The 14,179-nt window shown below is 43.8% G+C and overlaps 1 protein-coding gene across 1 annotated transcript in view; it reads right to left on the bottom strand.

Moving 5' to 3' along the window:
* MSANTD1 (Myb/SANT DNA binding domain containing 1) overlaps positions 1-2,948 on the bottom strand; it is a 44,947-nt gene extending 41,999 nt beyond the window's left edge. Inside the window, exon 1 of the mRNA XM_042053776.1 lies at positions 2,890-2,948. Within this exon, the coding sequence (XP_041909710.1) occupies positions 2,890-2,905 (16 nt within the window). The 5' untranslated portion in view covers positions 2,906-2,948. The remainder of the gene's footprint in view (positions 1-2,889) is intronic.
* Between the last annotated feature and the right edge of the window lie 11,231 nt (positions 2,949-14,179).

Raw genomic sequence — 14,179 nt, forward strand, 5'->3', positions numbered from 1 at the left:
ACTTTATGTGACAAGTTTGGCAATAAGCCAGCACTGCATAAACTGGTTTGATGACAAAAATACTTAGGGCAGACCTTGTTAAAGAGGACAGAGATCATGAGATGCCCTCCACACTTGACATTATCTGTTCAGCAATTTGCAAGGGCAGTAGTTGTTACAGCCCCAGCTCTGGTGGTCTTTCGTGGTTTTCCCCCAGAAACTAAGAGCATCAAAGTCCTCACAAAGTGGACATTATTAGAAAAAGGAATTACTTTATTACAAACTCAAGTTTTACTTTAAAGCTTCTAAAAAAAGTTTTATCATATCATGTGCTTCACTTTATGGTGCCATCTGTAACTGAAGTACAGTACAGTAAATGACATATTTGGAATCCAGTTTTGCAGATAACAGAGGTTAAGCAGCTCATTTGAATATGCCTCTTTGATATATAACTGAAATAGTTTCAAACACTGAGATTTGCTCACCATCATTACTCCCACTTTCCAACACATTAATTGGATATAGGAAGTCAAATCCAAAAAGTCAGCTTCTCATCAAGGACTGCATTCTAATTCTGATTTTTTACAGCTGAAAAAAATGCTAATGAATCATTTGTGAGCAGAATATTAGACCTGATATGAACAGCACCAGACATGCAACATTGTGTAAAAATACTCTCACCCTTTCAACTTGCCCAGTTACCTCCTGTCCATCTAAAGCTCTTACCCATTTTTGTAAAGCAGATTTGAAAGACCTATGACTATTTAAATCTATTGCTATTAGTGTGAGTAGGCCATACTTAAATTAAATTATTAATGTGTTATGAACCATAAGCATATTCATTACCAGAATTTCTCTCTTTCTAAAATATAATTGGATACTATATTGGACTGATGGGGCACATCCTTACACCTGCATGTTGCTTCAGGGGGACTCTGCTTGGGTACAAGGGTCCTCTAGAACCCGCAGTTACAGCATGATAAAGCATCACACGATTACAGTCATTCCACCAAGACAAATAAAGACTCACCTTTCTCTTCTAACTTTGTCTTGGTAACATCAATACCTTACCCTTCATTTAGAAAAAGAGAAGGAAGAAGTTACCAAGGTAGAAGGATCCAGGCACCCCATGATAAAATTCAGTATTTGGTTTCAGTGCAGGCCTGTTCTTATCCTACACAGAGCAGCAGGATGCACGGGATGTGTTAAACCCATTTCAGAAGGCTCAGCAAAAAGGGGGTTTCAGTTTAGGAAGTGGTAACAGGTCGGCTCTGGGCATGTCTGGAGTGAAAACCCACTAGTAAATCTTCCCCAAGCTGAGCAGTATTTCCCCCTCTTTGAGAAGTAAATATGTGATTTGAAAAGGCACAGAACGGATTTACTTCCATGGAACAAGCGCACAACAGCTTCAGGTGCTCTGTGAAACTCAAGACTCACCTTTTCCCTCTGCATGCTCCACGCTGCTCTAGTGGGATCTCCCTCCCTCGACCCTGCTCCCCTCAGCCCAGTTCTCCTGGTCTGCAAGGACACAGCTGTTTGAGCCCACTGACACCACTCTGCTGTAAGTGCTCCCAAGCCGTAGGGACTAAGGGGTTAATCCAGCTCGCAGGCATACATTAAACCGTGCTAAGAGCATTCCACGGAAATACCATCGTGAACCAGCAGCCCACAAGGAATAGCCAACCTGACATGCTCTGTGTCCGGGCAACAGACAAATACACTGGCTTTTGAGATCAGCAGCAACAGGGCATTTTGTGGGGCACTCATGAGCCCTTAGAAATCCATGGGCATGGAAAACTAGCCATTGTATGGACAGCTGCATGGAAAAAACCCTAGAAAGCCATTCATGCAGCACTAGCTGTGAAAGTTGTATTTGCTTTAAGCAGACTGGAGTTCTACCACCTGTTTAAAAGGCAAAATACTTCCTCATTAATTTTAAGAGCTGTGGCTCTGTCCCCCCTTCTCTTTGCATAACATGTGGTAAAGACACACACTTACAGGAGAATAAAGAACCTGTAGCTGTAAGTATCCCAGATATTGATCTTTATCAGGCTATATAAACCAGAGCTTTAGCAGTCTCTCAGGAGTTTGCTGTAAAAGCAATTGGAACTGCAATTAACAACAGCACATCTTAGGATAGGGAAAGACTTCTAACTAGAAGCTAATTAGGAGGGCAAACACTGAAGCTTGTTAGCTGAGATGCTAATGAGAATTATACTTGAGTGGCAGCAGACTAGCTATTCAGAGTTAATTAGAAACCTCAGCTGATCGTATATTGCTCTTAAGAGCTTTCAAAACAAACAACTGGAAAAACTGTCCCGCAGCTAAGGATCCAGCATGCCATGCTGAGTAATTCATGGGCACAGGGAACAGCCAGAAGATTACACTCAGGCATCAGGGTAATTTAACAGCATGTGGAAAAGGTAGAGGAGGTTTTTAGGAGGTGCATATGCTCCTGGATTTTCAAAGGATCTGTTAATCTGTGGGTGGCAACCCTGATGCTGCATTACACAGTGCTGGTGAAAACGGCGTGCAGTTACACCAGGGGGTGAGCAGGGGGACTGCCACATGCCCAAAGTATCCTCACCAGCCTTGTGCAGAAGTGGCACAAGGACCTGGGCTGGCCTAACAGCCCTTGGCAGCTTTCATATCCCATCCCCAGCCTCTCCCACCCCAGCTCTCAGCTCTCATCCAGGAAAGCTGCTGCTGGGAGCTGTACCAGGTGAAGCTGCAGCTGTGTGCAAGTTGCTCTCACCATGCCTTTGCCTTCCTGGGGCACGGGCGAGGTTTACTCTCCCCCTCTCTTTGTGCAGTGAGGGGGTGGGGTAAAGAGTAAATCAGGGCACTTAGAAGGGAAAAACCTGTTAAATGTAACATAGCTGCAATGGGGATGGTGAAGTGTGGCCTTACCTGGGCTGAGTTGCATGGCTGGTTCCTGCTCTGAGCAGAGCCAGGGAGGCTAAGCAAAGGGACTGCGTGTTTAAATGTTTCCTCTGTGCCTGATTGGAAGCGCAAGAGCCAGTCAGGGGCAGGGGAGAGGCTGCTAAACTCAAAGTAGGTTGCTTGTTTCAGGAAAAGGTTGGATACTGGAGAACCTCCACACTGAGCTCATGAAAACACATGAAAACGTTCAGTCTCACAGGGGAGAGAAATAGTCCAGAACAATCAGGGGATTTTCAGTTTTGCAGAGGCCCTGTTTGCATTAAAACTTGCAGCAATTTAAGCAAAACCTGGTTTTAATTCTATTTATTGAAACCGATTGCAAACCCATGTGGATACTCTTAAACAGATTCAGCTTTCCAAAAGAAAAAAGCACTGCAAAGCAGATTTCAATTAAAGCACAGAGGAGCATCCACAAACAGTTTTACACCAGTGTAATTAAATAGATTTCAAAGTTTAACTTTGGTTTAACTAAAGATTTCAAAGTTTAACTTAAAACAAATGTGACTTTTAATGCATATGTGACCTGGCAGTCACTGGCTGTTGGCATATAGGAAAGTAGGGAACTTTGCATACTGAAACCTCCCTGGGAGAGTCCTGGGAGTGAAGAGGCGTAAATACACCCTTCACAAAAGTCTTTTAGTATCTGCAGTGGTAAGTGTGTGAAAGTATAAAAATTAAGAGTAGATAGTAACACTGTCAACTGTAATCCATACATCCATTTCTCTCTTAAAGGAAAAAAATTCCTGATGCATAGGCAGTATTCTGAAGAAACAAATTTACTTCCCTAGAGCTTTGGGAACCCTCATTTTCGCTCAATGTATTTGAAGCAAGAGTCCTGGATTGTGGTTATTCAGGTTTAACAGGACTTGGAAATGCTGACTGAAGCTAGAGGTAAAATTCCCCCCACACCAGAGTGATGTAGCTCTGGGCTTGACCACACTGCAACTCGCTGGAGATCATCCCAGCCACAGCCACATGGCTGGGCTCAGCAGAAGCAGTCCACTGGTGACCAGGACATGATGGTGGGCTTGACAAAGCATTTCACAAATCCAAACTCACCAGTGGCTGGTGCCTGCCATCCCAGGGCTGGGGGCATGGGCTGGGGGTCACCTTACACAGCTTTTCTGGGTTTAGTGCAAAGTGTAATAAGCTGCTTGGCAACTCAAACCAGGCTAAATAAAAGCAACAGAAGAGATTTAAGTAACTCATATGAATGCTTCAGAGAAGATTTTCTGGTGGGGAACTAAGGGTAGGGATAGTGGTACCTGCAGGCAGTGCTAACAAACTGCTCTCCAGCTGGTGCAGGTCCTGGACACAATCCAGCCAGCACAGCACAGCAATGAAAGGCAGCTGCTGTCCTCTCCACCCCTCATCACTAAGTGCTTCTGGTAGATTTCCCCTGTATGACAGACTGTGAAAGCAGCCTTCCCAGAGCTGCAGCCCAGCCTGGAAGCAAACCTGGGCAAGGTTCTAAGTGTTTCTAGGGTTTGTATCACTGACAGCAAGCAGGTGCAGCCATAGGAACAGGTGGGCAGAGCTTGGATTAGGCCATAGACTCGTTTGTCTCTGTTTTCCCTTTGTGACCGTCCCAGTGCCTGGAGTGGAAGGCTGGGACGCTGGTATCAGACACAGTATCATCCACAGGGTATGTATCTCCAAGGAGTACTGGACAGTAATTCCAGTGCCTGAGCTGACAGCGGAAAAAAGTATGTACCTGTAATCTAACCCTTAAAAGGTCAGTTCAGCTAAGACTGATCCTTTTCTCAGAGTCAGAACTCAGCTAAAAACTGAGTTCTCTGGATACTTTATGTTACCTTGCTAAGCAATCTCTGTGCTCCTCAGACACCCTGAACACAGCCATCAATTTCCCCCCATGGATTCAGGAGGATGACACACAGCCTTTTAACATCCTAGCAGGCATAGTTACAAACTGTAACTTTCCCCATTTGTTATGTGTGCTTGTTGCCATTTTCCCTCTGCAGGGATAAATGTACAGCTCTAACCCTGAATTTCATCTATGTACTGTTTCCAGACTGTGAATCCCTTTCAGTATTGCTAACTTCACTCTGGCTTGCACACAGCATCCAACTCCACAAGAGCCCAATTTTCCTTTCAGGCTGATGATCTCCTGCTGCAGCAGCATCAGCTCCCCCTGCCAAGGAGCCCTCCATGCCAGCCCTCCTCTCCTGGCCCACACTATACACCTGCAGCAAAACCGCACAATGTGTGGCAGATTTTCCCTCTTTTTCTCCCCCAGAACTGGGCTGCTGCTTGGCTTGCACTGCAGCTCCTTGGGGATCAGCGTTTTAGCTCTGCAGGACATACTACCCCAGGTCTCTCTCTTGTAATGGTTATAATATTTTATCATGCTCAGAGCACTGCCTGCTGTCTCTTAAGCTTTCATATGCACTGGGGAATTTCCTTTGCTTGGCAAATATTCGTGGGTTTATCAAAGATTACATCTGGGTTTTCTAATAATGGGGTTTCTAGTAATGCCTCTGAATTGACTTTTTTTCCCTAATTCGCAGTCTGATCTCTCACAACTGACATAATGCCCCAAAATTGCAACACTGCACCTTTAATCTTAGATCACTCACCAGTCTTCTATTTCTTCAGGGAAGAAAAGAGAGAAAAAAGAGGTAGTATCAGGAGCAGAAGTCTCTTCTTTGTTGAAGTCTTTGGCCTCAGGTCAAGTAGGCTTTTCATGGGAAAGGCCTGCTGTTCCCTGGAGAACTTGCATAAAACCCCTTTCTCTGCTGCTACCTTCACCTCTGTGCCCTCCAAAGGCAGGGGCTGTATCTGTTTTCCTGTGCTGCTTCCTTCCCTCCACATTTATTTTTTGGTAATCAAGTACAGCTATTGCATCACATAGGAGGTGACTAAAGGAACTTTCAGCCTAAAGAAACTAGTGAATTCATGATGCTTTGTTCACTGTTCTGTGGATTATTTGTATCTGTTTTGTCTGGCTATGTATTATTAAAACAATTTGGCTGCAGTTTAATACAGGTAGGTTTCTACTTTCACATGTGTTAAGCAGTGCTGTATTTTCAGCATGACCTGTATTCCCAGCATGCTGGATTTCCAAAACACCCTGTATGCCACTTTTTTGTCCTTACCACACAACAATCTTGCTGTCATTCGATTTTCACTTGGCTTCCTGCAAGGCAAGGAAGTCCCTGGAACCCACATGTCCATCTCTGCATCTGCCCACTGTGGTGATGGCAGCAGTGCTGCTTTCCCCAAGCACAGTGCACTGCTCTGCACTCCACTAATCATTTCTGCTGCTTTGCACTACTCATATCTGTACAGTCTAATTCTCCAAGCCACCACTTGTGTCTCAATGCATTTCTCTTGTCCACTAATATTATTCATTGCATTTTACTTCCTCCTCTTGATGTCTTTGTGTCTTGCCTTTGCACAAACATAAGAGCACTACTCAAAGTGCTTTTCATTATTTCTCTGAGCTACCTCATAAATTTTCTTTGCTTGCATACTTCCTTCCTTCCCAGAAGTTCTACATAGGTCCTGCAGGCTGTGGGAGATGGACAGGAGAATCCACATATTATATTCTAGGCAGAAGAAAGTTTACTGTACCCCTGCTCCATCAAACAACAGCATCAGTACAATGTTGGGGCAGAACTAACACATCCTGCTCCTTGCTGGGGCTTCTTATCTTGCCTTGATTCTACAAGAAGGGCAGCACTTGCCGTGATCACTGGGCTCACATCTGCCCACTTTATGCTTGTACAAACACCATCAGCAAGGATCACAGACATTAGTGAGCTAACAAGTTCAAGTACTCTTCAGCATTTTTGCTCAAGTTTTTATTCCCATTAATCGCTGCTGAGTTCATCTTTGAAGATTTGTGAACATCTTGCATAGCTTGGCCATTTAACTGCTACTTTTCCTGATTCTTGGTAATACTTGTCAATTTTCCTATCAAAACTCATTAAAGGATTTTTTTCCCTTCATTTTTCAAAAAGGATTTTCCCTTAGCTTGGCAAGTCTATTCCTGTTCCCATCCTAATCCTGCTAGAGAATGTGCATTGCTCATTACCCTTAACAACACATCTACTCTTTTTCTTGGTTTTCCTTTTTCTGCATGTCTGGCAGTTCTGCAGCTTTCCTCTTGTAAGCTGAATAAAGCTCAGTTTCTGCACTCATTTCTTTTCCTACAAGTCCAGCTGAGGCAGAAAGCTTAGGAACCTTCATCATGCCCTCCACTCACTGAATTCTGAATTTCTGGTTATATCCACTTGCCACAGGCAGCTCACATCTGTTACCAGGTGCAAGCACAAAAAGGTACCTGCTCCAGAACAACTCAGTTTTATTCCTATGAGCGTAGGCCATATATCCACATGGAAGACAAGGTGGTGATCAGCAGCCAGCATGGATTCACTAAAACTAAATCAAGCTTGACCAACCTGACTGCCTTCTACAAGGGAACAACCACCTGGATGGCTGAGGAGAGAACAGTGGGTATTATCTACCTTGACTTCAGCAGGGCTTTCGACACCGTGTCTCACAACATCCTCATAGGCAAACTCAGGAATTGTGGGCTGGGTGAGTGGGCAGTGAGGTGGATTGAGAATTGGCTAAGTAGCAGATCCCAGAGGGTTGTGATCAGTGGCACAGGGTGTAGTTGGAGACCTGTCACCAGTGGGGTCCGCCAGGGTTCTATACTGAGCCCTGTGTTAATTTGTTCATCAATGACTTGGATGAAGGAACAGATGCCTCCTCTGCAAGTTCCTTGCCAACACAAAGCTGGGAGGAGTGGCTGATACCCCAGAGAGCTGTGCAGCCCTTCAGAGGGACCTCAATAGGCTGGAGAGATGGGCAGAAAAGAACCATCTGAAATTCAACAAGAGCAAATGCAGGGTCCTGAACCTGGGGAGGAACAAGCCCATGGACCAGCACAGGCTGGGGCTGACCTGCTGGAAAGCAGCTCTGCAGATAAGGACCTGGAGGTCCTGGTGGACACAAGCTGTCCATGAGCCAGCAGTGTGTCCTTGTGGCCAAGAGGGCCAGCGGAGTCCTGGGGTGCGTTAGGAGGAGCAGTGACAGCCGGTCGAGGGAGGTGATCCTGCCCCTCTGCTGAGCCCTGGTGAGGATCATCTGGGGCACTGTGTCCACTTCTGGGCGCCTCAGGACAAGAGAGACATGGAGATCCTGGAGTGGGTCCAGCAGAGTGTGACAGAAATTATTAAGGGTCTGGAGAGTCTCTCTTCTGAGGAAAAGCTGAGGGAGCTGAGCATGTTCACCTCGAACCGAGAGGGAACCTGATCAATGTCTGTCAGTATCTGCAGGGAGGGTGTCAAGAACATGGACCAGACTCTGCTCAGTGGTGCCAAGCAGTAGAACACGAGGCAATGGGCAGTAACTGATGCACAGGAAGTTCCACCTGAATATGAGGAAGAATTTCTTTACTGTTCTGAGCACTGGGACAGGCTGCCCAGAGAGGGTGTAGAGTCTCCCTCACTGGCAATATTCAAGAACCATCTGGACACAATCCTGGGGCATCTGCTCTGGGTTGACCCTGCTTGGGCAGGGTTGGACCAGATGCCCCACTGTGGTCCCTTCCAACCTCACTCATACTGTGATTCTGTGACTCTCCTCAACCATGTCCCTAAAAGGAGAGTTCTCCCTCTCCAGTATATAATCCTGTTGCACCACTCCCTGTCAGAGTATTGTCATAAAAACGTCTACCTTTTGCCTGTAAGTTACCACATACTGCAGAAAGCCCCACTGAAGTATGTACAGGAGTATCCCCCAGAATGAAAGGCTCTGTATGCTTTTAATAATGAAATGCCCATTTCATGTTTAGAACCAGATGAAAGGACAGATAAGAGCAACTGCAAACAGCTTGGATATTGGAGCTTCAGCCTGGTAAGACTATGCTTTTACCTTACTATTCTAAATATGTCTATTTTCAAAACAAAAATATTTCATAAGGAATTTTACAGTAAGTGGGAGAGCTTTCATGTTCCATCTGAAAGTGCTCCTTGAAACAGATTTAAAAAGAAAACATCAAGGAAGACATTAGGACTGTACCTCACTCTTTCATCAGTATATATAGTTCATAACGCACATCAGGTGCCACGGGAACTGCTGTTCAAGGTTAAAGCAAGGTCCTTATGAAAGGGACAATTACTCTCTAGTGACAGATAAGGAGAAGAAAGTCAAAGCTAAACCGTGTGAGCGGAAAAGGCAGGAGTGCTCAAAGTTAACTGGAAAAGCTACAAAAGCTTTTACCTCGGGAAGAGGCCACTTCAGCAGCCGGCCGTGAATTCAGGTTTTAATCTGCCACCAACAGTCCCTGACAGGCTCTCCCTCCCCACATCCCAAAGGCAGCTGGCACAAGCCCCAGAATGGAGCAGACCTGTCCCAGGATGGGAGGCCCATGGAGCTGGTGGGCACCATGAGGAGCAGTGGGACAGGGCGCCCTCAGCTGCACTGAGGGGCTGTGAAAAAAGCCTGGATTCAGCATTCTTTTTAAGTAATAAAAGCATAATAAAAGCATGTTTTTGAAAGGAAAATGAAAACCAAAGCTATGTCCAATAGCACCAAATTTGGTGGAGGATTCCAGGAATCCCAGTCCCACCCACAGGAAGGACTGGAGCCACAAAGGCTCACCCTCAATGGAAGAGAATGAAACTGGGGAACATTTAGACAAGGTGGGCATGCACAAGTCCACAGGATGTGGTGGGATGCATCCATGGGGCTGAGGAATCTGGCTGATGTCACAGAAGCTGTGGCCATCAGGGGAGGTTCCTGAGGACTGGAAACAAGCATCACTTCGGTCCTACAGGAGGAGGATCTGGGAAACTACAGGCTTAGCCTTATGTCAATCCCTGAGAAGGTGATGGAGCAAATAATTCTGTAAACCATTTCCAAGCATATTAAAGACAAGAAGGCAGTGGCAGTAATTGGTATGGATTTGGGAAAGAGTAATCACACCTGTCTAAGCTGAGAGCTTTGTTTGATGAAACAACCAGGTAGTGGATAAAGGGAGGGAAGTGCAACTCATCTCTCTTGACTTCAGCAAGGCTTGAGGCATTGTCCCCCAAAACAGCCTCACAGACACACTGACCAGGGGTGGGCTCAGTAAGTGGGCAGTGATGAGGGGCAAACTGCTGGGCTCCAAGGGTGGGGCCGTGGGACCAAGTGGATCGTGGTCACTCAGGGAATAACCCAGGGTTAATACTGTGCCCAGTTGTAGCAGGATGCCCTGCCTAGAGTGGGGGTAAAAGAACTCGACCAACACCCTATTGCCAAAGCTATCAGTGGTGAACAGAGAAAAGGTTCTTGTGCTGCTTTTGGTGTTGGAAGAATGCTGAAACTTGCCTCACTCATCAACCCCAGTTAAATATCCTGGGGAAGAACAGTGTTTCCTGAACGAAACTGGCACTGGTGAGGATGTGGCAGAAAAAGTGATAAAAGCAACCAACAAGTACTGGTAACTTATCTGAAGCTGCTGAGTTGACACAGCCAACCTGCAGACATGACTGTCAGTCATGGTGAACAAATGAAACACAAGCCAGCAGCCAGCTCTAATCAAGCTGCACACAGAGATGGAAGAACAGGGACAGCAGTGGACAGATTCAGCAGATACTGCAGGACTGTGTGTACACAGGGCTGAGATGGAAAATTTCAAGGATTGGACAAGGCCAGACTGAACCACAGAAATAAGAAACCATCCCTTTCCCAAAAAGCATTTTGGGCAGGAGCCATCTTCATTCTACCAAAACCGTTTTCCTGATGATTTCCCTGACAGCAGGACTGCTAAGCATTACCCAACATTTAAATGTTTCAGAATAAGCTGTGCCATACCAAGTTTCTATAAATGATCTCCAGTCAGGCTTTTTTCTTTTTTAAATCATTATGTCAAGAGGTCAGTTTACAAAACCAAAAACCAACCAGTGTCTGATAAGCCTTAATGTTGCAACGAACGTTGGTACATCAAAACTGTGTAACTTAAAAGTAACATCTTTTCAAAGAAGAAACTTTCTGGAATGCGATCAAAAAACCAAATAAGGCGAGAATATTACCTGTGAAAATTCAAAACATCAGACTCTCACTAGAGAAAAATGCAGCAATATTAGGAGATGCAACTGTAACTAGAAAAAGCAGAAAAACTTTTAGTATTTTTGATTTTAAGGAGAGGAAAAAAAAGCATATTTGCTTTCCTCAAGTGGGTGAAAGGCACCTGTATAAAAAGAAGAAAGACAGTTCTGGCTGACTCTGCAATAGTAATTTACAGGGAAAATTGTAGTTCAAAGAACAAATTAAGTATTTATTCTTTTCATAATCAAATATAAAGGAACACTCAAGTTAAAGTCTAAGTCTAAGGATAAAGAACTCTACTAAGAAGCAGTTTCAAGTTCTGCAACCTTCCTTCAACTTACTATCACAGCTTACTGAAAATGTGTCTCTTTTCCTTGCTGCTCTGTAAACACCCATGGTGCAAGAGAAAACTAAACACAAAAGCTGGGAGCAGCCTAAAAAATGGTCTCCCACCTTTAACAACAGGAACCTTCAGCATTGTCAAGCATAATATGGTGAACACAGCCATTGAATGAGAAGATGCTGGTTCCTACCATTCCTTTGTCCCTGGGCTGTATCTTGCAACCTCATTATATGAAGCCTCCCTTTCCCAGGAGGAATCATCTTGGCTCTGTCCTGCAGTGCCCTTAAAAGTGTCATAGATGCTTCTCTGTCCTTGGGTGCACCACAGCTATTTGGTCTCCAAGGAGAAGACAACTGCTTCAAGGTCCACAAACTGCCTGGATCTTAATATATTATATATGATATATCCAGGTGATGATATATATTTACATGCATATATATTTGCACAGAGAAAAAGTAACGACCTGCAACAGGCAGCAATGGACCATCCAACTGCTTGTGGTTGGGAATATTTTTATTTAACAAACATGGATGCTTTTTCCTGTCCATTATTGGCCCTCAGCAGACAAAAGGTTCTTTACTCATATATAGCACACACCAGGCTGCTGCACAAATCCTTTCCTTCCTTCCTCCATTACATCTGGGAGCTCTACAGCAGAAAAGTACAAGGGAAAAAACATATGTCAGACCCCCATCCTACCCTTTTTGGGCCCTGCTAAAATGTCAATTTCAATTACTTTCTTTTGAATGAATGCCCATCTCATGACAAGCTTTGAAATTCTCTTCAAAATATGTAATTTAGGGCTAAATTCTTGTTTATGCTACTCAGCTTCTAAAGTTATCCTGTCTATATGAGGTTTTATAGCCAGTAAAACATGACTGAATACACATGAAATAATAAATTTGATCTCCTGTCCTGATTTTTTTTCATGTAATTAAGCTACACAGAACAATACAGTTCGATCATTGTTAGTTTGGGACTGGCATTTATATTTCATCTAGAGTTAATGCAGTCAAACTGAGAACAAAAGCAGCACAGACAAAGGAGAGCCAGACCTCACTAAGTTAATAATTAATAACCACTTTGACGATATTTAACCCATCAGCAAAAACACAAAAGAACTTTAAGCACTGTAAGTCTCACTGCAACAAACTGAGCACCTCAAACTTTCAGCAGTACATATGGTGCAGCAATCTTTTCAAGTGTAACATGATAACTCAACATGACTTCTTACAACGCTCCATCATCACCACTGGATTCATCATTATTTTCTAAGGTATAATAAGCACTTTGGATTTTTATGGATCTAAGAAACATAGGTTTGCTTAATCCTGTCATGTGAGACAACTCAACTCGAATCAGACCAAGTCTGCTGTACATTTCCCACGCAGGGATACTCTCAAACCCCACAGCAGGCCAGTGGGAGAGTTGGAAAATTAACCTGTCGGCATAGTACAAGCCTCTGTTTACCATTGATAATGTGACTTGGTCCCAGATAATGTTTTCTGAAGCAGCAGGTCCTTTCACTATTACTGTTAGTGCTGCCTGCAAGTTTCCCAGCTGCCAGATCGTGTTTCTCACATTGTTTTTAGTATTATCAGATCACACTGCAATGGGGACAGGTATTATCCACAAGCTCACATTTAAGTAACTGCAGTATATAAATATGCTGCTTCAGTGAGCACAGATAGAACCACAAAAGCAGTAAAGCAACAACAGTACAGACTGAAATGTCATTGTGAAAGCATTTGATTTTGGTACTGATGAAGATAAATATATGAAGGATATTCTTAGATTGCTACGTTCAGTAGCAAAAAAGTTGCAAATTTGGTCCCCTTCTTAAGATTCACTTCTTCAGGACTCCCAGTTACTTCATAAACTGCAGGTACTTTGGATCATTCAGTCTGTCTTATCCTCTGTTACTTAGTCACATACCAATCTATTGATGACCTACAACTTTTATTTTCAAGCATTCGACAGGTGAAATATGGAAAGAAGACAGGAGAAGGAATGAGCTTAAGCCACATTACCAAGAGACGGAAGGATCAGAAGCCTCGAAAGCACTTAAAAATACCTCCCCATTCTGCAGCATCCAGTGTTCATTTAAAAAAGTGGTAGTTTGAAGCAGTTACGAAGTCAAAGAAAAATGACTATGAACAAAGTGTAATTAAAAGTGTATCTGCCCAAACTTGCCTGAAATAGAAGTTAAACAATGAATTGTGTTATTTTCATAGATGTTAAATCAAATGCCAAAGATGGTATTTGAAATGTCAACATTAACAAGACACACCAAGAAAAGTTAAGTTAGAAAGCTTTATACTTGTATTTCCATTGGACAAGACAGATGCTTCAATCCTAGAGCCATTTAACAGCAAGACAGGGATGAAAACACACTTAGTGCCTCTTCCTCAGGCGAAGAAAGGGATAGAAAAGACTAAGATTCTAATCTGGAGATGTTATTTCAACACCGACTTGAAGTTTTACAGTGCATGTAATTCAAGATGAGCTAGATCAGCAAAAACTTTGTATTTAAATGGTCTGACTTAACCTGGCTCAAAGCTCTGTGGGCATCTGGTGTACGGTCAAACCCAGCCCTCAGGGATACATTTTGTTAGGAGCCCATACACTGCAGCCTGGCTGAAAGAACTCCAAAACATAAATAGTGAGGTAAAACAATCAGGTTGCACTTAATCAAAATCTACCCATGACATTTGCAGCTTGGAGGATATTAAAACAGCACCTGGGGTAAGGACTACTCTGCCATACCTGGATGTGTACACCATGGGAAAGATCAGAAACAAAATTAAGGCAGAATTACAGCTGCAATAGAGGAGTAGAAGATTTGGCTTA

The sequence above is a fragment of the Corvus kubaryi genome, unplaced genomic scaffold (genome assembly GCF_017639235.1).
Source record: "Corvus kubaryi isolate FWS band 111438036 unplaced genomic scaffold, C.kubaryi_AGA036_p1.0 split1-131, whole genome shotgun sequence".
NCBI lineage: Eukaryota > Metazoa > Chordata > Aves > Passeriformes > Corvidae > Corvus > Corvus kubaryi.